Below are 25,044 nucleotides of genomic sequence, written 5' to 3'. Positions count from 1 at the left end.
CCTATCCACAGCTGCTGAGAGAGACAATTAAGCCACCACACCAAGGCTTCTACAGAGAGTGGGGCTCAAACCATTTCCCCTTAAAGTCCTACAGCAGCTAAAGAGGTGCTCAGACTGTAAGCTCCCTGCTTACTGGCATTCTCTGGAGCTGTGTGCATGATGGCTACATCAGAGCAGGGCATACCCCAAAGTGGAGGGACATCAAACCTGCTGGAACACTCTACAGGCAACTTGGGACCAGCACATTTCTCTCTGGCATGGTCAGAGATTGATCTTTGGGGACAGGTTCACAAGCCAGATCTCACACCCCCAGGACTTGATTATGTTGATCAGGAGTATAGAGGGGAGATTTGTGACCTAATCTCAGCAGGCAAGGAAGCTCATGTGAGCAGAACTAAGAGGAGAGTGCCATGTGGTTCGTAGCTGTGGCATACTTGCAGAGCACCCTTTCCCCCACAGGAAAACTTTGCTCTCAGCCTAGGCTGGGATCCTGGGTGGGCAAGTTCCCCACCCTACAGCACAATTGTAGGGGAGCTTAGCTAGTTAGAGCTCCTGCCTGACAGCATACATTGGAGGAAAACCATGGAGCAGGGAAGTGGGGAGAAGAGTGAAACACACTCATGATAGCTAGACTGTGAATCTCAGACAGCCCATTCTCCACAAGCAGGCTCTGGTTGGGTAGAGCAACTTCAGCCCCTCCCTGGTGGCTTTCTTCAGAAGCTGAAAGTGGACCTTTTACCACTGCTGAAATAGCTACACTGCAGGACTTTTTAGAGCCTGAGGGTGGGCTCAGCCATTCCAGCCCCACCTAGCCTCACTCCCCAACCCATCTCTGCTGTGGCAGAGAGTAGGGACTCCCCTGAAAGTTCCAGGGCCCTACCCAAAACCTGGGGCATTCAACTGCTTCTCCTGAGGGACTAGAGCCAGTCACAGGTCCCCAAATCAACACTTCATCTTGTATCTTCCAGCAAGTGCCACCTCCTGATAGGGAGATCAATCTTTACACAGCCCTTTACAGCCCTTTTGCACAGCCCTTTACAGCCCTTTTACACAGCCCTTTACAGCATCTATTGACTTAATCATAAGGGCATGGTTGATTCTCACCCACAAGTGTGACCTACTATCTCACAGATTAAACTGGGAAGGTCAATACAATTCACACTGTTAAGAAGACCACTGGGTTGGGGAAAGAGAAACGATTTCAAAGACCTCCATCCTCCTTCATCAAAGAGAGACAGGAAATCTCTCCACTCACATAGCTCACCATGACTACAGCCTATAAACAACTAGCAACTGACAAAATTCTTAGCACCACACAAAGAATATCTATAACCAATGCATCCACCCAGAAACTATAGTGCCATCAAAGCACCCACAAGCAGAGCCAAAGGTTCTTACCCAACGTATGCTATGAACACATCTATATAAGTCAGGGCAGAGGAAAAAGTCCCATCTAAACAAAAGAAAATCCAAAATTAAGAAGCAACAGCTGCTCCAGATGAGAAGGAATCAACAAAAGAACTCCAAAACTATGAAAAATAAGAGTAAAAGGACACTCCCAAAAGGGAATATCAGTTCTTTAGCAGTAGATACCAATCAAAACAAAAATACTAAAATGACTGAATGAAAGAATACTAAAAATACTAAATAGTAAATGAAAGAATACTAAAAAATACTAAAATGACAGAATGAAAGAATTCCAAATATGGATTGTAAGAAAGCTCAATAAAATCAAAGATAAAATGGAAACCAACTCAAAGAAACCAGAAAAGCAATTCAGAAAATAAATGAAAAATTCACTAAAAAGTTGACATATTAAAAAAAAAATGTAATATTTGGAAATGAAAAATTCACTTAAGGAGATAGAAAACATAGTAAAAAAAATTTAAGAATAGACTAGACCAGGCAAAAGAAAGAATCCTAGAGCTTGAAGACAACTATTTTGAATTAACTCAGTTTTTAAAAATAAAGAACAGAGAATTAAGAGAAATGAACAAGAAATATAAGAAATATGGTATTATATTAAATGGCCAAATATGAAAATCATAAGCATCCCTGAGGGTGAAGCAAAATGTACAAGGGCATGAAAAACTATTTGAGAGAATAATCTAGGAAAACTTCCCTATTCTTGCTAGAGATCTAGACATCCAGGTACAAGAAGCTCAATGAACACCTGAGAGATTCATTGCAAAGAGGCAATCTCCAAGACCTATATTCATCAGACTGGCCAAAGTCAACATGAAAACAAGAACTGCTTTGAGCCATAAGGCAAAAACATCAAGCAACTTACAAAAGAAAACCCATCAGGCTAATTGCAGACTTCTCAACTGAGACCTTACAAGCCAGAAGAGATTCAGGCCCCATGTTCAGTCTTCTTAAACAGAACTGATAGCCTAGAATTTTATATCGTGAAAAACTAACTTTCACACATAAAGGAAAAATAAAGACATTTCTATACCAGCAAACACTGAGAAAATTTGTCAAGACCAGACCTGCTCTGCAGGAAATACTCAGAACTGCATTATACATAGATGAGCATAAAAGTCACCCATCAGTGTAAAACAATACAAAAAACAAAAGCTCAGGGCTCATATAAAACAATAGTGCAAGATATAAAACAAAACAACGAGGTATTACCCAACAGGATGAACAGAACAGTCCCACATATAAATTCTATCAATCAATGTGAATGGTTTAAATTCCCCACTCAAGAGACACAGGCTGGCTGAATGGATATGAAATTACAAGTGAGTAGTATCTGCCATCTCCAGGAAACACATTTAACTTAGGATTCATAGAGACTCAAGGGGATGGGATGAAAAAATATATATTCCATACAAATGGAAATCAAAACAAGTCAGTGGTTGCTATTCTCATATCAGAAAAAATTAACTTTAAATAAAAAATAGTAAAGAAAGACAAAGATGGTCATTATATAATGCTAAAAGGAGTAATCCAACAAGAAAACATAACAATTCTAAATACCTATGCACCTAACACAGGAGTGCCCTGATTCATAAAGCAAATCCAACTAGATCTAAGCAAAGAGATAAACAGCAGCATCATAATTGCTGGAGACTTCAACACCCCACTGATAAATCTGGACAGATAATTCTAGAAGAAAATAAATAAAGAAACACAGAACTTAAACATGACTCTAAAACAAATGAGCCTAAAAGACATTTACAGAACATTTTACCCCAAAACTACTGAATATACATTTTTCTCATCAACATATGGAACATTCTCCAAGACTGATCATACTTTAGTCCACAAAACATGACTCAGCAAATTCAAAAAAATAGAAATCATGCCATGTATCTTCCCAGACTACAGTGGAAAAAAACTAGACATCAACTCCAACAGAAAGACTCAATTCTATGTGATGTCTTGGAAATTAAGCAACCTGCTACTGAGTAATTATTGGATTATAAATGAAATTCAGATAGAAATCAAAAGGTTCCTCGAACTGAATGAAAAACAGGACACAGTTATCAAAATCTATGGGATTCATCAAAAGCAGCCCTAAGGGGAAAATTCATAGCCTTGAATGCCTACAAAGAAAAGACAGAAAGATCACAAATTAAAAATCTAATAATATGTCTCAAGGAACTAGAAAAGGAAGGATAAACCAATCCCAATTCCAGCAGAAGAAAAGAAATAACTAAGATCAGAGAAGAACTAAAAAATTGAAAACAAGAAAATAATACAGAAGATCAATGAAATGAAAATTTGGTTCTTTGAAAAGATAAACAAAATTGACAGGCCTCTTGCTAGATTAACCAGGAAAAGAAGAGAAAGAAACCAAATAAGCTCAATCAGAAATGAAAAAGGAGATACAACAACTGATACCACCGAAATAGGCTGGGTGTGGTAGCTTACACCTGTAATCCTTGGCCTGTGAGGCCAAAGCAGGCAGATTTTTTGAGCTCAGGAGTTCGGGACCAGCCTGAGCAAGAGCGAGATCCCATCTCTACTAAAACTAGAAAGAAATTAATTGGCCAACTAAAAATATATAGAAAAAATTAGCCGGGCATGGTGGCACATGCCTATAGTCCCAGCTACTTGGCAGGCTGAAGCAGAAGGATTGCTTGAGCCCAGGAGTTTGAGGTTGCTATGAGCTAGGCTGACACCATGGCACTCTAGTCCAGGCAACAGAGTGAAACTCTGTATCAAAAGAAAAAAAAAAAAAAAGAAATAATATCATCTGTGAATACTATAAAAAAACTCTATGCACATGAACTCATAAACATAGAGGAAATAGACAAATTCTTAGAAACACACAACTTCCTTACACTTAGTAAGGAAGAAAGAGAAATCCTGAACACACCAATAATGAGAAACAACATTGAAGCAGCAATAAAAAACCTTCTGACAAAACAAACAAACAAAAAAAGCCCTGGATGGACCAGATGGATTCAAAGCTGAATTTTAGCACACCTACAAAGAAGGTGTAGGTGTGTAAAGAAGGTTGGTACCTATACTGTAGAAATTACTGCATAACACATTCATAAGGAGGGAATACTTCCCAACTCATTCTACAAAGCCAGTAGCACCTTCATACCAAAGCCAGGAAAAAAACAACAAAAAAAGAAAACAACAGACCAGTATCCCTTATGAATATAGATACAAAAATCCTCAATAAATTACTAAAACCCAGATTCAATAGCACATCAAAAAAATAATCCACCATGACCAAGTGGGCTTCATCCTAGAGATGCAAGGATGGTCCAGCATGCAAAAATCAATAAATGTGATATAACTCATAAAGACAGGCAAAAAGACCATATATGATCATTATGATCATTCCAATAAATGCAGAAACAGCATTTGACAAAATTCAGCACCCCTTTATGATAAAAACCCTCAACAAACTTGGCATAGAAAGAACATATCCCAAAATCATAAAAGCCATATATAACACACCCACAGCCAGAATCACATTGAATGAAAAATAAGTTGAAAGTATTCCCACTAAGAATGGAAACAAGACAAAGATACCCACTGGCACCCAGTTCTAACCAACATAGTCCTGGAAGTCCTAGCCAGAGCAATCAGGCAACAGAAAGAAATTATGCATGCCCTAATTGGGAAAGAGGAGGTCAAACTATTGCTTTTTGCTGATGATATGATTTTATATCCAGAAAATCCCAAATATTCCACCAAGAGACTCCTGGAATTCATAAACAAATTTAGCAAAGGTTCAGGTTACAAAATCTATGTACACAAATCAGCAGAATTCCTATATGCCAATAACAGTCAAGATGAGAGTGAAATCAAAGACTCCATATCATTCCCAATAGCTACAAAGAAAATAAAATCCCTAGGAGTATACTTAACCAAAGAGGTGAAAGATCTCTACAAAGAGAAGTATAAAATGCTGAGCAGAGAAATTGCAGATGATATGAACAGAAAAACATATCACGCTCATAGATTGGTAGAATCAACATTGTTAAAATGTCCATACTTCCCAAAATGATTTACAGAGTCAATGCAATCCCCATTAAAATACCAATGTCATATTTCAGATCTAGAAAAAAATAATTCTATGCTTTGCTTACAACCAAAAAAGAGCCTGAATAACCAAAGCAATCTTAAGTAAAGAGAACAAATCTAGAGGCATTATATTACCAGATTTCAAAATATACCATAAGGCTATATAACCAAAACAGAATGTTATTGGCACAAAATTAGAGACATAGACCAAAAGAACACAACAGAAAACCCAGACACAAAACCATCCTCATACAGCCAACTGATCTTTGACAAACCAGACAATATATACTGAGGAAAAGAATTCCTATTCAATAAATGGTGCTGGGACAACTAGATAAGCCACATGCAGAAGAATGAAACAGGATCCACATCTGTCACCACACACAAAAATTAATTGGAGATGAATAAAAGACTTAAATGTAAGGCATGAGACCATAAGAATTCGAGAAGAAAATGTTGGAAAAACTCTTCTAGATATCAATCTAGGCAAAGAAATACAGAAGACCCCAATGCCAATCGCAGCAACAACAAAATAAATAAATTGATCTTGATTAAACTGAAAAGCTTCTGTACAGCCAAGGAAATAATTAATAAAGCAAATAGATAACCTACAGAATGAAAAAAATACTCACAAGCTATACATCTCATAAAGGACTAATAACCAGAATATACAAAGAACTCAAGCAAATCAGCAAGAAAAAAACCAACCAACTCCAATAAAAAGTGGGCAAAAGACATGAACAGAAGCTTTATATGAAAAAATTCTCAGTGTCATTAATCATCAGGGAAATACAAACTAAAACTACAATGAAATATCTCCTTGCCCAGCTAGATGTTGGCATGGATGCAGAGAGAAAGAAATGCTTATACACTGTTGGTGGGACTGCACATTAGTATAAGCTCTATGGAAAACAGTATAGAGATTCCTTAAAGAACTAAAAGTAGGCCTACCATTTGATCCAGTAATCCCACTACTAGGTATTTACCCAAAGGAAAGAAGTCTTTCTACTAATAAGGCACCAGCACTCAAATGTTTATTGCAGCACAATTCACAATTGCAAAGTCATGGAATCAAGCCAAATGCCCAATAATTCATGAGTGGATTAACAATATGTGGTATGTATACTATGTAATACTATTTAGCCATGAAGAAGGTTGAACTGAGGCTTTGTGCAACCATATGGATGGAACTAGAGACCATTATCCCAAGTGAAGTATCTAAAGAATGGAAAAAGAAACACCACTATTAAATTGGAACATATGAGCACACATGTGTATAGAGGGAAGTATAACTCAATGGAAATCAACCAGGGTGGAATGGGGAGGAAGGGATGGGTGAAACCTACCTAATGGGTACAATGAACACTATCTGGGTGACAGACAGACTTATAACCCTGACTCAAGCATTACAAAAGCAATCCTTCTAACCAAAAACATGTATCCCTGTAATACCTTGAAATTAAAAAAAAAAGATTGAATACAAAAATATTTCCATTGATTGTGAATCATAAAATACTGAGATATAATACTAATGAATATTACTTAGAATATTGAGAGTTAATGATTTAGATAGTATATTATGCACATGAGAAGAAAAATAAAAAGCTAGAGGTAGAAGTGATATAGGAATAAGGCAAAAAAGAAAATTGTGAGAGCCTAAATGCAGACATTTTGACCAATACCAGACTATAACCACTCTGAACAAAGAAATCATCAACAATTCATGGGTCTGGGACCAACTGAGGATGGATAAACTGCTCAGCTGGATGCCTTAAAGTTTGTGCTTGCCTTTCTGTGACAACAACTTATGATTAACTTTTATGACCTGACCACAAGAAAATGCTGGTTATGTATAGGGTTTCTAAACATTTGAAAATGTTACCATTGCCTCATAGTGAGTCCCAATCCTGCTCAGGAAAGCACCCCTACTTTGTGCAGTAGGATCTACAAACTTTCTGTCTCTAGTTGGCTTGCTCTTGAATTTTTTCATGTGTAAAGCCAATAACCCACTTGAGGAGTTTAAGGGGTTTTCTTCCCTTCATTGGAACACCCCTACATCAGAAGTAAAAATCTCTGTATAGCTGGCATCCTCCTTTCTCTCCATATTTATAAAAACAGGTTTACTTCAATCATATACTGGTGATTCCTTATCAACAATTATCATTCAATAAAATAAAATGCACACTATCTTATGATGTAGGCTAATGACTTCTTGCCTCCATTGTTCACCTTGCTCATTCCTCAGTTTAAATAGCACTTGCAAATGTGTGAAAATTTACTTCTCAGAGGTTTTCTTCTTTTTATTAACATCAAATTTTTCTGTGATGTTCCTTCCCATTCACTGCAAAGAACTTGTTTCCCAAATGATGAACAAGTATCTGATTATTATACAGTTAAATTAAAATTTTTACTGCATCTCTACATGGATTATCATTTAAGTGAATGTGTGTTATGTTCTAGGTCTGGTTGAATCCAACATTAGAAAGATTAAAATGTGGTACAGTTTATTATAAATAAAATCTAATAACTTTTCCCATATGCATTCATATAATTTCCTCTTTTTGATCATTGAGATTTCCTTCTAAAATGGAGGGATCTGAATTCTGATCAAATTATCATCTTTAAAAATGTGAATCTTGGATGTTTAGTATTGCTCAATAGTTAATACCATCAGTTTTTGATATCTAAAACTTTTGTCTGTTTTCCTTAATATAAAAAGATACTTAAGTAAAAGGGTTAGAGTGTAGGAGGTAATTGTCATGATCAAGACAAGTGGAAATTTATTTATTATTTACTTGACTTTTAGATTTAGGTCTAGGTTTTCAGTATCCTGGACCAGGGAAAAGAATACATCATTGCTGAAGTGCTGGTTTATAGCTAGGAGAACAAAAAGCATAGGTGTTCCCCTTTAGTAGATGGCTGACTCTGTATCAATTATCCATTTTATATGAAAATAAACTTTCATAAAAGCAAGCATAAACATTAAATAATTTCTAGCTATTGAGATTATGAAAAAAAAAAGTCTGTCAATTTAATCTGAAACTTGCTCAGGAAGGAATTCGGTTATGTATTAAACAATTGTTTAACTCATATGTTCTTACCGTTCTCGGTTAAATTTAAGAGAATGAAGAATAGCTGGCCTTTTTTGTCTAAGGTTCCACAAATGAAGTGTATCATCTGAACTTGCACTGACCAAAGCACCCTGGAACAAAAAGAAGAAAAAGTAAGTATGTAATTTACTTAGAGTTTTTGTGAAGCAGAAACAAGTAAATTTACTGAATTGTTCACTGCCTAAGGAAGTTATTTGTCTTATAAGCTAAAAATTTAAGGAAGGAAAGTTGCATATATTTCAATTGGGAAGGTTAAGTATGCTGAAAGTAGAAAAGGCAAGTAGAAGAGTCATCCTGACCATCCAAATGACCAGCTCAAGGAATATCCATTTATTAATATAGAGGATTAATTCTTGTAGCATCATTATTACCATTAAGATTGTTCTTTGGGAAAAATAAAGCTTAAATTTTTTTGTTTCTATTATTCACACATATTGTGTATAGTTTTAGAAGGAAGCAAATATCCAACCTAGTTTAGGTTATTAAGTATGAAATATCAGATTTCCTTAAGTACTAAGTTTCACAGTTGATATCTCTGACATTTCATTTCGACATTCTTGTTTTATGTTTATTGTGAAGGTACATCCTCAGTGTTTCAAACACATGTTTTGACTTGTGATAATCTTCCACATTTTTTAGAGTAATTTTTATGAAATCATAAATAAGTCAAAAATTCATGTTATTTTCAAATATAAGTTCCATCATGAAACTGATGCAGTGCAGGCAGCTGGAAATACCAATGAAGTGTTCAGGAAGGATGTGGCTAATGAACGCACACTATGTTGATGGTTTGAGAAGTTCCATTCTTGTGATTTTAATCTTGAAAATGAGCCATGTGGGCAACCTGAGACCAAAGTGGATAATGATGAGCTGAAAGCTGTAGTGGAAGTGAATACAGCTCAACTATAGTGGAAGTGAATACAGCTCAACTTATGCATGTAGTAGCAGCAAGGTTTGATGTTACTACTCCAATAATATTGGACCATTTGAAATAAATCAGCAAGGTAAAGAAGCTGAATAGATGAGTACCACACGAAGTAAATGAGCAACAGAAGAGAAATCATCTTGAAGTTTGCCTTTCTTTGCTGTCACAACATAAAGATGAACCATTTCTATACCGTATTATGTGCATGAAAAATGGATTCTTTTTGACAATTGCAAACATGCAGCACAATGATTGGATAAAGATGAAGTGCCAAAACACAGTCTAAAACTGAATATTCATCAAAAAAGCTAATGGTGTCTGTTTGGTGGTCCAGCGCTGATGTTATCCACTATAGCTTCATGAAACCTGAACCTTCAATCAATTACAGCAGATGTCTACTGCAACCAACTGAACAAAATGATGAGGATGCTTACAATTAAGCAGCCAAGACCAGTCAATAGAGACAGGCCAATCCTCTTGCAAGACAACACTAGATCACATGTTACACGAACAGCGATGCTCAAACTACCGAAGCTGGACTTGGAAACTCTCTATCATCCACCATATTCACCAGACCTTGCACCAACCGACTACCACTTCTTTCAGGCTTTGGACCACTTCTTGCAAGGAAAAATATTCAATTCTCAACAAGCTGTGGAAAATGCCTTTCATAATTTGATTGCCACTAACTCTCCAGGCTTCTTCACTGCTGGCATAAACAAGCTATCTAAGTTAAGATGGCAAAACTGTGTTGATAGTTTAGGTGCATACTTTGATTGATTGTGCTGTTTCTTATTTAAGAGATAATAAACTAGACTTTTGATTCAAAATTGGACACTTCAGTTTAATGAGATTAATATAAATTGAATACAGTTCATATAAAAATTCTCTTTTGCAACGATTTCCTGTATGGTTGGAAAACATATATTCTTCACAAAAAGCATATTTGGTATAATTTAATTTATTTTGTACAGCCTAAGAAGCCTCATCTATTATAAAGGAAACCATACAGGCGTCCTCAAACTATGGCCTGCAGGCCACATGCGGGCCGCCTAGCACATTTATCTGGCCCTCCAGGTGTTTTTGCCACCGCTGCGTGCCCTCCTTAGCAGCTGACTCGTCCTGGGCCCACAGTGTGCACTCTCCAACGGTGTGAGGGACAGTCAACTGGCCCCCTGTTTAAAAAGCTTGAGGACCCCTGATCTAGAACATGTAGGCAACTACAATTCAGTATAACTATAAAAATACTGATTCTTTTTATACAGCACCACCAAATACAAATGAATACAATGAATCCTATTTCAAATACAAGAGGATTTTTTCCATCTCTTGATATCATAGAAAGCATATGGATAGATAACTGCTATGTATGACTTTATATATATATGTTTAAACTATTTAACTGAGTTAAGTAAGACCATCTCAAAATATGTCAGGACTTTTACCATAATGATAATTTCCCAGCTGAAAATGTCAGTGCTTACCCCTAAAGCTAGAGCTTAAAGCTAGAGCATTGAATGTATTCTCTAAAACTGATCTTGCAGAACCATGGTGGTCCTGATGCCTAAAATGCTTTAAATATTTTCCAAGGTACTTTGTTTTAAGTAACCTTTACAACATAAATCATAGATCTAAAAATGATTGTTCCATTTAGATGCCAGGAAGAACTATGTTGAAATCTCTAGGATTTATCTATTCTTTGGGAATTAGAAGAGAGAAGAAGGGACAAATCTAAATTTCTTTCTATTAATAAAACAATTCCTAGGCCCCAAATGCTCATGTATCCCATGATGGTTCTCTTTACATTATGTACCTATGATTTTAGTCTCAGAGAGGAATAGCTTTATAAACACAGGATCATAATCGAAGAGTTTATCCATTAAAATGTAAAAAAAATGTATAATTTACATAGTTATATGTAATTATATTAATATAAATATACATGTTCCAAGAGGTATGCATTGATATATACATCTTAACATAAACTAATAAATAATTTTATACTATGCAATAAGATGTACCCTATATACGCCCCGAGGATTTTTGTGTTTATTTGCTTGTTTTATTTGTATACTGTAAATATGCTTCCTATATGCAAACTGGAAAGTTATTAGGATTACTTGGAAACGTTTGATAAACTACAATTGATTTCTTTTGAGATACAAGATACTGATCTCATTTCTCAGAAAGGTAGAAGTTCACTTGGGATATAGTGAAAATAGAACACAATATATAAAATAAAACATTCTCTACAATACATAGCCATACGCTATACAAAAGATAAAACATGCTAAAGACAATGGAATTAAAATAGAGCAGCATATATTCAGTAATATTTTAGTAATACCTGAATAAATGTAGGGTAGAACTTAGTGTCATTAATTCTGTGATAAAATTGAGATGCAACTTATCACTGGAAGAAAATGAACAGGACTATTGAGCATAATAGCACCTACAAAGACCAGACTAGACATGAAAATGAGCACATCAGTAGATTGTCTAGTGTTCATTTACAAAAGCAAAGTGAACCTACCCAAAGCACTATATGTGAAGATCTGTGAAAATATTTATAACTGTAGAGGGAAACACCATTCATGATATCAGAAACTTGAAAGTTTGGGAAAAGGTATAGAAGCTGAGTGTGAGGTGGGTCAAAGTGAGCAGTTCAGGGTAGATCATGTGAACAATGTAAGGAGGTTGAAGATTTATCTTTATTCTTAGTTATGCAGTATAGAGGCAAACTTAGAGGCTTGAGGACAAATCTCAGAGGATCAGACTCAGTGCAAATCACATGAAAGAAAATTATATCTACCAGTATACATCTATGCAGAAGACAAAAAGCTGAGATCCCTCAACTAGGAACTACTGAGTAGCACTGAGACCTCAAGAAAGGTTGATATTCTAGATAATGACTAATTATTACAATAAAATATTTTTAAACATTTTCTGTTTTATTCTTTACCTTTCTTTCTCTTTTTGGTAACCCATATCACATGTGCCTATAAGGTGAAATATGCTAGCTTTGTCCTATAAGGAGAATCTCACATTCTTCTGGGAAAGACTTTGAGCCAAGAGAAGTGGTAAGTGGGCATTTGCCAATATCACTAATTTTTCTTGCATCTCTCTGATATAAAGTTCTATGAGCCATTTTACCCACATTTATATTGTAAATTTTTAGAAAGATATATATTAATATATAGAGATATATGCAAATATATGCAAATACTTAATTAAAAAAATCATTGTCATGCCTTGAGAAAACAACCAAATATTTTTCCAAGACACTGAATTTTATCTTCTAAGTGCCTGAATTTGGTATGGCACAAACTTTTAAAGCATTTTTGCATTGACAGGTTTACTTAACCTAAAAGAACCCTAAAAGACTCCAGGTTCCATCATAAAAACATGATTCAAGACGATCTTAAGTAGCTTTCAATTAATGAAATATCTGTAACCTCTCTGAGCTTCACAGATACACATTTTGTGTTTAGAGAGTTCCACATAACCATAGTTCTATGAAAATATGGACAGAGTTGATAGCTAATTGCCATAATAGCTATGGATACAAAAGTAAATACAAATGCATACTTATACCAACAAATGCATTTGGAGATATATATGGATAAAAGGGCCCAAAGGTAAATAAGTAAAAAGATTATTTCACAGAAAATAAAGACAAAACATGAAGTTTGGGATGGATTACAAAATTGAAGTTGGTGGGAAATGAGTAGATAGAACAAAAATTTAATGGTCAATGAAGCAACTAAAGGACTTGAGGTTTTTTAAAAAAATTTTAAAATGAATCTAAATTACGTTATAGTTACAGTAACAGGATCTGGTACATAAAAATATTTTTTCTTTAAAATGTAATAAATTGACAAATATAGGAGTACAATCTTTTATGAAAAAGATGACTATGAATAATATTATATTTTTATACATATATATAATATACATGTATATATATATAAAGATATATATCTTTAGGCATTTAAAGTCATAATATTAAAAAGATTACACCATTAATATAGTGTGTTGTGGGGAGGTGTTTGAAATTGTCAAAAAAATCCTTACCTCATTGATCAAAAATTGTAGCTGCAGGACAGCTGCACCACTTTCATCTTGGCAATAACAATCAACACCAGGTCTCCCGAGTCTAATATAATAAAAGTCAAGGATTCTAACATTTTAATTAGCACAATATTAATGAGCAAAGAAGAAATTAACTTATTTATCAACAGATGTTTTGCTTTTTACTTATCCTTATTTTTGTAAATAGAGTTGAAAAATCTTAGTCTTAGTTGATGTAAATTAAATTACATAACACAGATGTTTAGTACTGCAGCAATTTGAATAAAAAATGACAGTAAGGGGTTTGAAAGGTAGCAGTTTTTCTCCCATGAAGTAAAACAAGAATTGAGAATCCAGATCCATTTCATTTCATCTGAGTTTTCTTTAACTGATTAAATCCACCTTTCATGACAATAAATTTAAAATGAGTCAAAGATTTTAATGTAATAAATAAATCAAGGGATTAGTAAAAGAATGATTTAAGTAAATATGTTGGTAATTTTGGTATATATGAAAACCTTCTAAACATAATTTAAAACCAATAGATCATAAAGAAATAGATTGATATATTTGAGTACATAAAAACATAACATTTCTACATGATAAACACTGTAAATAAGGTGTAAAAAAAAACCCAAAACAAAGCCATATTAGAAAATAAATAGTAACACAGTTTTATGAGAGATTATCTATATTATGTAAAGAAAGTTAACTTATAAGAAAGAGAAAGAAAGGGAGAGAGAAAAGGAAGAAAGAAAGGAGGGACAGAAGAAGAAAAGGAGAATGAGAAAACATAAAAATGTACTTATATATTCTATATAAATGATATGACATATATTTGTGTATTTATTTATTTACAATTCATTTGCTTCCATAAAGATAGAAATTACATGAGCACTCCTACTTCCAGACATAGAAACAGTGATCAGATTTATCCTCTCACATAAAAAATTAAAATCTGGACAAAATTTATATAACAACAGTTTTCACATACTATGTATCAGGTAGGGGATGACAGTGATCCCTAAAAGACAGAAAAAAATATGAGGTGAGCCCTATGACTCCCCAGCTTACAGCCTAGAGAGGGTTTCCAGGATGCAACACACAGAGGGAGAACCCAGATGAAATCTAGCAGGTTCACTGAGATGAGGAGACAGAACTAAGAGCCCGAGGAAGATAGAGACAACTAAAGTTTGCAGAGTGGAATAGCAAATAAGAAAAAGTGACACATAAAAAGAGCTCTAGAGATCTGCAGGAGGGTCCCCCTTGAATCTTTAGCTAAATATTTCTCAGGGAATAAGTTTGAGGAAACTACCTAAGACTGGGACAAGAACAAACCAAGAAGGAAAAACCATCCTTGTTGAAGAACAAATCTAGAAAGAACAAACCAAGGGAAAAGGTTAATTTGGGGCCAAGAATTTTACATGTTCCCACCAGCCATAGTAAAAATTCTCAGAATTCACATAGCATCATGCAAAGCACTCAAGAGAATATTGCTTATGTACTGGGAAAAAATTTACCCCTAAGACTGCTTTGGTCCTGCATAAAATCAGGCCATGAAAGTATCAAACTGTTGCCACATAACTACATAAAAAACAAAGATCAAGAATAATTATGGAACTATAAAAATTTCTAGTATTTAAAAAGGTAAAATTTAAAAGGTATGGCATTTAATCAGACATGCAGAGAAATAAAAAACATAACCTATAATGAGAAGAAAAATCAATTAATAGAAACAGCCACAGAAATTAAACAGAGGCTAGAAATAGAGATATTAAAATATTTATTATACTATATGGCATGTGTTGAAGAAGGTAAAGATCAGATTGAGCATGTTAAATAGCTATATGGAAGATCAATCTATCTAAACAAATAGAACATCTACAGATTTTTAAAAGAATACATTGAAGATTCATGAACTTGAACACATATCACTAGAAACTATCAAAAATTATAAATTTGAGGAGGCAGAGCAAGATTGATGAAGAGAACCATCCAGTGATCATCCCCCACCAAAGAAATGCCAAATTGAACAACTGTGCAAAAAGGCACATTCATAAGAACCAAAGCTTTAGCCCACTATAGCTCAAGGAATAGACAAGAGTCGCAGCATTACTGGGCTTAGGGCACCCCTAGTGCTGCAGTGACCACTGGCTTAGAACACAAGAATCAATCCCTTTTGAATATATGGAAAGCCTTCCCAAGAAGGATAAGTACAAATATGCCAGATGGCAAAAAATGGAATAAATATATAACTCTTCAATGTCCAGACATTGATGAACATCTACAAGCATCAGGAACATTCAGGAAATGTTCAGGAAAACATGACCTCACCAAAAAAATAAAATAAAATAAATAAGGCATCAGTGACCAATCTCAGAGTGATGGAGATATTGTGACCTTTCAGAAAGAATTCAAGATAGCCATCTTGAGGAAGCTCAATGAACTTCAAGACAACACAGAGAAGGAATTCAGAAATCTATCAGAGAAATTTAACAAGAAGACTGAAATAATTTTTTAAAATCAAGCAGAAACTCTGTAGCTAAAAAATTCATTTGACACACTGAAAAATGCATCATAGTCTCTCAACAGTAGAATTGATGAAGCAGAGAAAGAATTAGTGAGCTTTAAGACAGGCTATATGAAAATACACAGGGAAGAAAAGAAAAGAAAGCATATCTACATGATCTTAGAAAACTGCCTCAAAAGGGCAAATCTAAGAGTTTTGGCTTGTAAAAGGATATAGAGAAAGAGATCAGGTAGAAAGTTTATTCAAAGAAATAATAACAGAAAACTTTCCAAACCTGGAGAAAGATAATAATATCCAGTTACAAAAAGGTTATAAGACACCAAGCAGATAGATCCCAAGGCATATATTAATCAAACTCTCAAAAGTCAAGTACAAAGGAAAGATCCTAAAAGCAGCAGAAAAAGAAGCAAATAACATATAAATGGTCTCTGATACATCTGGCAGCATACTTCTCAGCAGAAACCATGCAGGCAAAGAGGGAGTAGGATGATAGATTCACAAGCTGGAGGAAAAAAGTTCCAGCCTAGAACATTATGTCCAGCAAAATTATCCTTCCAACATGTAGGAGAAATACAGACTTTCCCAGACAAACAAAAGTTAAAGGATTTTGACAACACCAGACCTGTCTTATAAAAAATGCTAAAGGGAGTTCCTCAATCTGAAAGAAAAGTATATTAATGAACAACAAGAAATCATCTGAAGATATAAAACTACCTGGTAATAGTAAGTACACAGATAAACACAGAATTCTCTAATACTGTAATTGCATATATAAACCACTCATATATTTAGTAGGAAGACTAAAAGACGTATCAAAAACAATGACTACAATAACTTTTTAAGAAATATACAGTACAAAAAGATATGAAAAAAGACAAACAAAAAGTCAAAAACAGGAGAGATAAAGTGTAGAAATTTTTAGTTTTCTCTTTGCTTAATTGTTTTGTTTGTAGTCAGAATTAGAATTAAGTTGTCAACAGTTTAAAATAATTGGTAATGAGATGCTATTTGCAAGTGCCAGAGTAAAAAATAATGAAATCTGTAACAGATACAAAAAAATTTAAAACATACTACTTCAAAAATCACTTTTCAACAAAGAAAGAGAAAAAGGAAAAAATAAAAAGAGAAGCAACCAAAAAATGGAAAACAAACAAGAAAAGGGCAGTAGTAAAAAATTATTATGAATAAAATTGAAAGCAAATGAATGAAATTCTTCAATTAAAAGACACAGAATGGCTGAATAGATTTTTTAAAGAAGATCCAACTATGTGCCACTTACAAGGAATGAAATTGACTTAAAAAGACACAGGCTGAAAATAAAAGATATCCCATGTAAATGAAAACAAAAAAAGAGCAGTAGTAAGTAAACTATACTTACATCAGATAAAATATGTTGAAAGACAGAAAGTATAAAAGGAGACAAAGAAGGTCCTTATATAATGATAAATGAGTCAAATCAGCAAGAGGATATAACAATTATAAATATTTATGTACCCAACACTGGAGCACCCAGATATGTAAGCAAATATTAGAGCTAGAGAGAGAAAGAGAGAGGTTCCAATAAAATAATATTAGGGGACCTCGAACCCACTTTCAACATTGGACAGATCATCCACACAGGAAACAAAGAAACATTGGACTTGATCTGCACTTTATTTTATTTTTTTTTTATTTAAGCATATTATGGGGTTACAAATGTTAAGGTTACTTATAGACCAAATGGACCTAACACATATTTACAGAACATTTTGTCCAACAACTACAAATACACATTCGTCTCCTCAGTCCACAAAACGTTCAAGCATAGACCATATTTTACACCACATAACAATTCTGAAAAAATCTGAAATCATATCAATTTCTAACAAAAATGGAATACAACCATAAGTCAATGACAAAAGAAACTATTCAAACACATAGAAATTAAACAATATGCTCCCAAATGACCATTGAGTTAATGAAGAAATTAAGAAGGAAATTTTAAGATTTCTTAAATAAAAATGGAAATAACAAAATCTATGAGATGTGGCAAAAATAGTATTAAAAGGAAAGTTTATAACAATAAACACTTATATTAAAAAGTTGAAAAAAAACTTCAAATAAACAACCCAACAATGTACGTCAAGTAAATAGAAAAGAGCAAACCAAAAACAAAATTAGAAGGAAACAAATAATAAACATCAGAGCAGGAAAAAACAAAACAAAACTAAGACTAAACAATAAAAAAGATCAACAAAACTAAAAGTTGGTTTTCTGAAAATGTAAATAAAATTAACAAACCTTTAGTAAAACTAAAGAAAAAAGAGAGTGGATACAAATAAATAAAATCAGAGATGAAAAAGGACACATTACAAATGATACTACAGAAATCCAAAGAATCATTAGGGATTATTATGAGCAACTATATCCCAATAAATTGGAAACCTTAGAAGAAACAGATAAATTCCTAGACCCATACAACTTACCAAGATTGAACCATGAAGAAATCCAAAACATAAACAGACCAATAACAAGTAACAAAATAGAAGAAGTAATAAAGAGTCTCTTATCAAAGAAAAGCCTAGGACCTAGGACTGGATTCACTGATGAATTCTATCAAACATTTAAAGAAGAACTACTACCAATCCTACTCAAATTATTCCAAAAACATTGAGGAGGAAATACTTCCAAACACATTCTACAAGGCCAGTATTATCCTGATACCAAAACCAGAAAAAGACTAACAACAAAAATAAAACTAGAGGTCAATAACTCTAATGACCATAGATGCAAACATCCTCAACAAAAACTAGCAAACCAAAATCAACAACTAATGTCTGTATTCAGCACTTTGGAGGCCAAGGCAGGAGAATCATGTGAGGATAGCAGTCCAAGACCAGCCTTGGCAACATAGCAAGACCCCATCTCTAAAATAAAAATAATAATAATAATTAGCCAGGCCTGGTGGCACATGCCTGTAATTGCAGCTACTTGAGTGGCTGAGGCAGAAGGATTGCTTGAGCCCAGGGATTTGAGGTTGCAATGAGCTATGATAATGCCACTGCACTCTAGCCCAGGCAACAGAGCAAGGTCTATCTTAAAACAAACAAAGAAACAAAACACACACACACACATACACACATTAAAAGATCATTCATCATGATCAAGTGGGATTTATATCAGGGATGCAAAGATGCTTCAACATATACCAATCAATAAATGTGATATTAATATATCAACAGAGTAAAGGACAAGATCCATATGATTATTTCAATTGATGTTCAAAAATTATATAACTCAACATCCCTTCATGATAAAAACTCTCAAAAAATGGGTATAGAACAAACATACCTCAACATGATAAATGCCATATATGATAAACACACAGCTTGTACCATACTTTCAGTCTGGAACAAGATAAGAATGCCCACATTCACCACTTTTATTCAACATAGTACTAGAAGGCCTATCAAGAGCAATTGGACAAGAGAGAAATAAAGGCATCCAGTTTGGTTAGGGAGAAGTCAAATTATCCTTGTTTCCAGACAATATGATTTTATGTTTATAAAAACCTATAGATTCCACCCCAAAACTATTAGAATGAATAAACATATTCAGCAAAGTTGCAGGATACAAGATCAACATATGAAAATCAGTAGCATTTTTTTTTTTTTAACTTGGCTTCCTTGGATTTATAAAAAAAAAAAAAAAAAAAATGGCACTTCTAGGTGCCAACAGTAAACAACCTGAAAAAGAAACCTAGACAGTAAACTCATTTACAATAGCTATAAATAAAATTAAGTACCTAGGAATAAACTTAACCAAGGAAGTGAAAGATCTCTATAATGAAAACTATAAAATATTTATTTTATTAAAGAAATTGAAAAGGACACAAATAAATGGAAAAATATTCCATGCTTAACAATTGTTAAGAATCAATGCTGTTAAAATGTCCACATTACCCAAAGCAATCTATAGATTCAATGCAATTGCTATTAAAATTTCAAATGCATTCCTCATAGAAATAGAAAAAATAATCCTAAAAGTTTTATGGCACCACAAAACATCCAGAAGAGCCAAAGCCATCTATAGCAAAAAGAAAAAAACTGGAGGAATCACATTACCTGACTTCAAAATATACTACAAAGTTATAGTAAATAAAATCGAAGATACTGGCATAAAAACAGAGAATAGGCCAATGTAACAGAACAGAGAATCCAGAAATAAAACCACCCATTTGCAGTGAACTCATTTTTGACAAAGATGGCAAGAATATACACTGGGGAAAGGACAATCTCTTAAGTAAATGGTGTTGGGAAAACTCCTGATAATATGCAGAAGAATGAAATTAGACTCCTATCTCTTGCCATATACCAAAATAAAATCATAATAAAGACTTAAATTTAAGACCGGAAACTATGAAACCGCTAGAAGAAAACATTGCAAAGATTCCTTCAGTAAGACCTCAAAAACACAACCAAACAAACACAAATGGACAAATGGGATCACATCAAGGTAAAAAGCTTCTCCATAGCAAAGAAAACAATCACCAAAGTGAAGAGACAACACACAGAATGGGAGAAAATATTTGCAAGCTATCTATCTCACAAGGGATTAATAACCAGAATATATAAGGAGCTCAAACAACTCAATAGCAAAAATATAAATAATCCAATTTAAAAATAGGCAAAAGGTCTGAATAGACATTTCTCAAAAGAAGACAAATGGTCAACCAGTATATAAAAAAATGTTCAATATCACTAACCATCAGAGAAATGCAAATCAAAACCACAATAAAATATCATTTCACCCCAGTTAAATGGCTTTTATTGAAAAGACAGGAATTAATAAATTCTGACAAGAAAGTAGACAAAGGCAAACTTCATACATGGTTGGTGGACATGTAAATTTAGTATAGCCATTATCAAGAACACTGTGGAGGAGGTTCCTTAAAACACTGAAAATAGAACTACCCTATGATCCAACTGTCCCACTGCTGGATATATATCCAAGAGAAAAAAATCAGTATATTGAAGATATATCTGCACTCCCAAGTTTACTGCAGCATAATTCACAATAGCCAAGATATGGAATCAACCTCAGTGTCCATCAATGGACAAACAGATTTTTAAAATGTCATACACAGAATAATAGCCAACAAATATATGAAAAAATGTTCAACGTCTCTAATCAGGGAAATGCAAATCAAAACCACAATGAGATACCACTTATCCTCATTGAGAATGGCCTTTATCAAAAAGTCCCAAAACAATAAATGTTGGCATAGATGAAGAGAGATAGGAACACTCATACACTGCTGGTGGGACTGCAAACTAATGCAACCTCTGTGGAAAGCAATATGGAGATACCTCAAAGAGATAAAAGTAGATCTACCATTTGACCCAGCAATCCCATTACTGGGCATCTACCCAAAAGAACAAAAGACACTCTATAAAAAAGATACCTGCACTCAAATGTTTATAGCAGCACAATTTACAATTGCAAAGATGTAGAAACAACCCAAGTGCCCATCAATACACGAGTGGGTAAATAAAATGTGGTATATGTATACCATGGAGTACTATTCTGCCACAAGAAACAACAGTGATATAGCACCTCTTGTATTTTCCTGGATAGAGCTGGAATCCATTCTACTAAGTGATGTATCCCAAGAATGGAAAAACAAGCACCACGTGTACTCACCATCAAATTGATTTTAACTGATCAACACCTAAGTGCACATATAAGAGTAACATTCATTGGGTGTCGGGCAGATGGGAGTGGGGAGAAAGGGATGAGTATATACATACATAATGACTGTGATGCACACCATCTGGGGCAGGGATCCTCAAACTTTTTAAACAGGGGGCCAGTTCGCTGTCCCTCAGACCGTTGGAAGGCTGGACTATAGTTTAAAAAAAACTTTGAACAAATTCCTATGCACACTGCACATATCTTATTTTGAAGTAAAAAAACAAACAGGCAAAAACACCCACATGTGGCCCACAGGCCATAGTTTGAGGACACCTAGTCTGGGGGATGGACACAATTGAAGCTCTGATTGGGGAGGAAGGCAAGGGCATTATACAAAACCTAAACATTTATACCCCCATAATATGCTGAAATAAAAATAAATAAAAACGACACACATATACATGATGGAATATTACTCAGCTATAAAAAAGAATGAATTCCTGTCATTTGCAACAACATGGGTGGAACTGGAGGATGTTCTGTTAATTGAAATAAGATAGACATGGAAAGATACATATCACATGTTCTTACACATATGTGAGAGCCAAAAAGAAAAATGAAACATGGAATTCTTGTAGATAGATGGTACAGTAATGGTTACCGGAGGCTAGGAAGAGCAGCAGGGAGAGATCATAAAGTGGGGATGATTAATGAGTATAAAAATACACTTAGAATAAATAAGACGTAGTATCTGGTAGTATAAGAGGATGACTATAGTTAGCAATAATTTACTGCATATTTTAAAATAACTAAGTGAATTTGGAATGTTCTTAACAGAAAGAAGTGAGAAATGCTTGAGGTGTGGGATACCCTAATTACCCTGATGATCATTATACATTGAACATCTCTATAAACATATCACATGAATCCCATAAATATATACAATTATTATATTTACCCATAATAATTAAGAATTCTAAAAAAAGAAAGAAAACATAACACAGCAAAACCTGGAGGTGGGAAAAAGAATAGCACATCACTGAACTGTGGATCAATGTCAAATGACCCAATATAGTTGTAATTGGAGTCACAAAGAATACGAAAGGATGAGGAGGAGACAAAATATTTGAAAAAAATAATGATCAAATTTTTTTAAAAGTGAAACTGAAAGAAACACATTTTTCATACGCACAAAACTAAAATAATTAATCACCAAAAGCCCTGAACTAAAAGGAATGTTAAGAGAAGTCTTCAAGCAAAAGGAAAATGATATAAGATAGTATCTGGATATACAAACAAAAATTTGGATATACAAAAGTAAGTGAAGATGCTGAAAATAGTAAATATATGGCAATATAAAGTATCTTTAAAAATATCTTTAAAAGATAATTGACTTTAAAGCAAAATAACAAAATATAATGCATTTGTGGTTGATAACATATGCAGAAGTAAAATTGACATTAAAAAAATAAAATTGACAATATCATAAAAGCCAGTAGGAGGAGAAATAGAAACTTTAGTAAAGTGTTTATACTATTCAGGAAGTAGCATAATATTAATTGAAGGTTAATTTCATAAGTTAAATATATATGTGGGATAGCCCACAAGGAAAAATACAGTAAAAATTTTAAAAATCTATTGTATTTCTATTAGCAAAGAACAATTACAGTTGGAGTTTTTAAGACCCCTCTCTCGATAACTGATAAAAGACAGAAAAACAGAATGAAGAAGACTTAAGTAAAACATTTTCAATCAACTTGACCTAATTGACATAATAGAACACACCATACAACAATAATAGAATACATATTCTTTGAAGAGTAAAAGGAAAAACTACTAAGAGTGAAAGATCACAAATTAACAACCTAATGTCACATCTCAAGAACTAGAGAAAATGAACAAACCAAACCCAAAGCTAGCAGAAGAAAAGAAATAACAAAGCTCAGAGCAGAACTAAGCAAAATGGAAATGAAAAAAAAAAAACCTACAAAAGATGAAACAAAAAGTTGGTTCCTTGAAAAGATAAACAAAATTGACTGACCTCTTGCTAGATTAATCAAGAACAGAAGAGAAAGGACCCAAATAAGCTCAATCAGAAATGAAAAAGGTTACATTGCAACTGATATCACAGAAATAGAAAACATCATCAATGAATACTATGTAAATCTCTATGCACATAAACTAGACAATGTAGAGGAAATGGACAAGTTCCTGGAAACACACAACCTCCCAAGACTCAACCAGGATGAAACAGAACTCCAAAATAGACCCATAACAAAAAGTGAGATTGAAACTAATAAAAACCTCCCAACAACAACAACAAAAAGCACTGGACCAGATGGATTCTGTTGAGAAATATGATTGAGGAATTAATGAGATGTGGCTCATAAGACCATTATTTTATTGTACAACCCCATATTACTATATTAAAGACAGAAACAGGAGTTTGCAGGGTTTTGCCTTGAAGGAATGTATGGACTCAATGGTTCAATTAGAGGCTGCTATAATGGGAAAGCTCTCAAATCTCCTGTAGGGATGTTTTCCAGGAAGGCTTCCCAGTATCTCAAAATTTGTGAGCTTTCCTGTATCTTGAAAGACAAGGCAAGGCAAACATGGCCCACAGGATGGGAGCCGGAGACAATGAGTGCACTTTTCCCAGAGATGTGCCTCGGTGGTTATAAGCAACCTGTTTTATAGAGATGTGCTTCCTGCTCTCTCCTGTCTGTCTACCTTTAAGTCCACCATAACTAATCAAAGAAATATAGAGTCATTATACCTCTTTTGTTATACCTTTGTTAATTGACAACTACCTCTTACAACTTAGTAGTTAGTCCCTGAAAGACTTTGTATCTGTTTGTTCACCTAGGTAGATTATCCCCTAGCAAGTGCATTCCCTGATATGCAAATATGTTACCCTGACAACTGGTAATTGATATCTGTGATTATATAAACCTGTACAAATCAAACATATTGCTGGCATTTATGGAGATATGCCAGTCTCCTAAATACCTCACTGTGTTATATCTGTTATATCTGATTTTTTTATATATATAAAACTATAAACTATACCTTAGTCTGTGTATTATTTTATTTCTCTCTGTTGCCTATCAATTTCCTTATCCTCTGTAGCAACTCTTATTTTAGGGACTTGGCTCCATGTGGAGAAACAACTGATCTCCTCACGGGCCTGCCTCAACTACTCCCCTACAGGATTCACAGCCAAATTCTGTTAGACCTAC

General features: G+C 34.1%; 1 protein-coding gene across 7 annotated transcripts in view; it reads right to left on the bottom strand.

Annotated features, from left to right (window-relative positions):
• STXBP5L (syntaxin binding protein 5L) overlaps positions 1–25,044 on the bottom strand; it is a 346,530-nt gene that overhangs the window by 248,501 nt on the left and 72,985 nt on the right. For all 7 annotated transcript variants that reach the window (XM_076001837.1, XM_076001841.1, XM_020287216.2 and 4 more), the window contains exons 4-5: positions 13,606–13,687; positions 8,598–8,698 (exon numbers count right to left, since the gene is read on the bottom strand). In XM_076001837.1, coding sequence (XP_075857952.1) covers positions 8,598–8,698; positions 13,606–13,687 — 183 coding nt within the window. The remainder of the gene's footprint in view (positions 1–8,597; positions 8,699–13,605; positions 13,688–25,044) is intronic.

The sequence above is a fragment of the Microcebus murinus genome, chromosome 1, assembly GCF_040939455.1.
Source record: "Microcebus murinus isolate Inina chromosome 1, M.murinus_Inina_mat1.0, whole genome shotgun sequence".
Taxonomy (NCBI): Eukaryota; Metazoa; Chordata; class Mammalia; order Primates; family Cheirogaleidae; genus Microcebus; species Microcebus murinus.
This window is presented reverse-complemented; position numbering and strand designations above follow the sequence as displayed.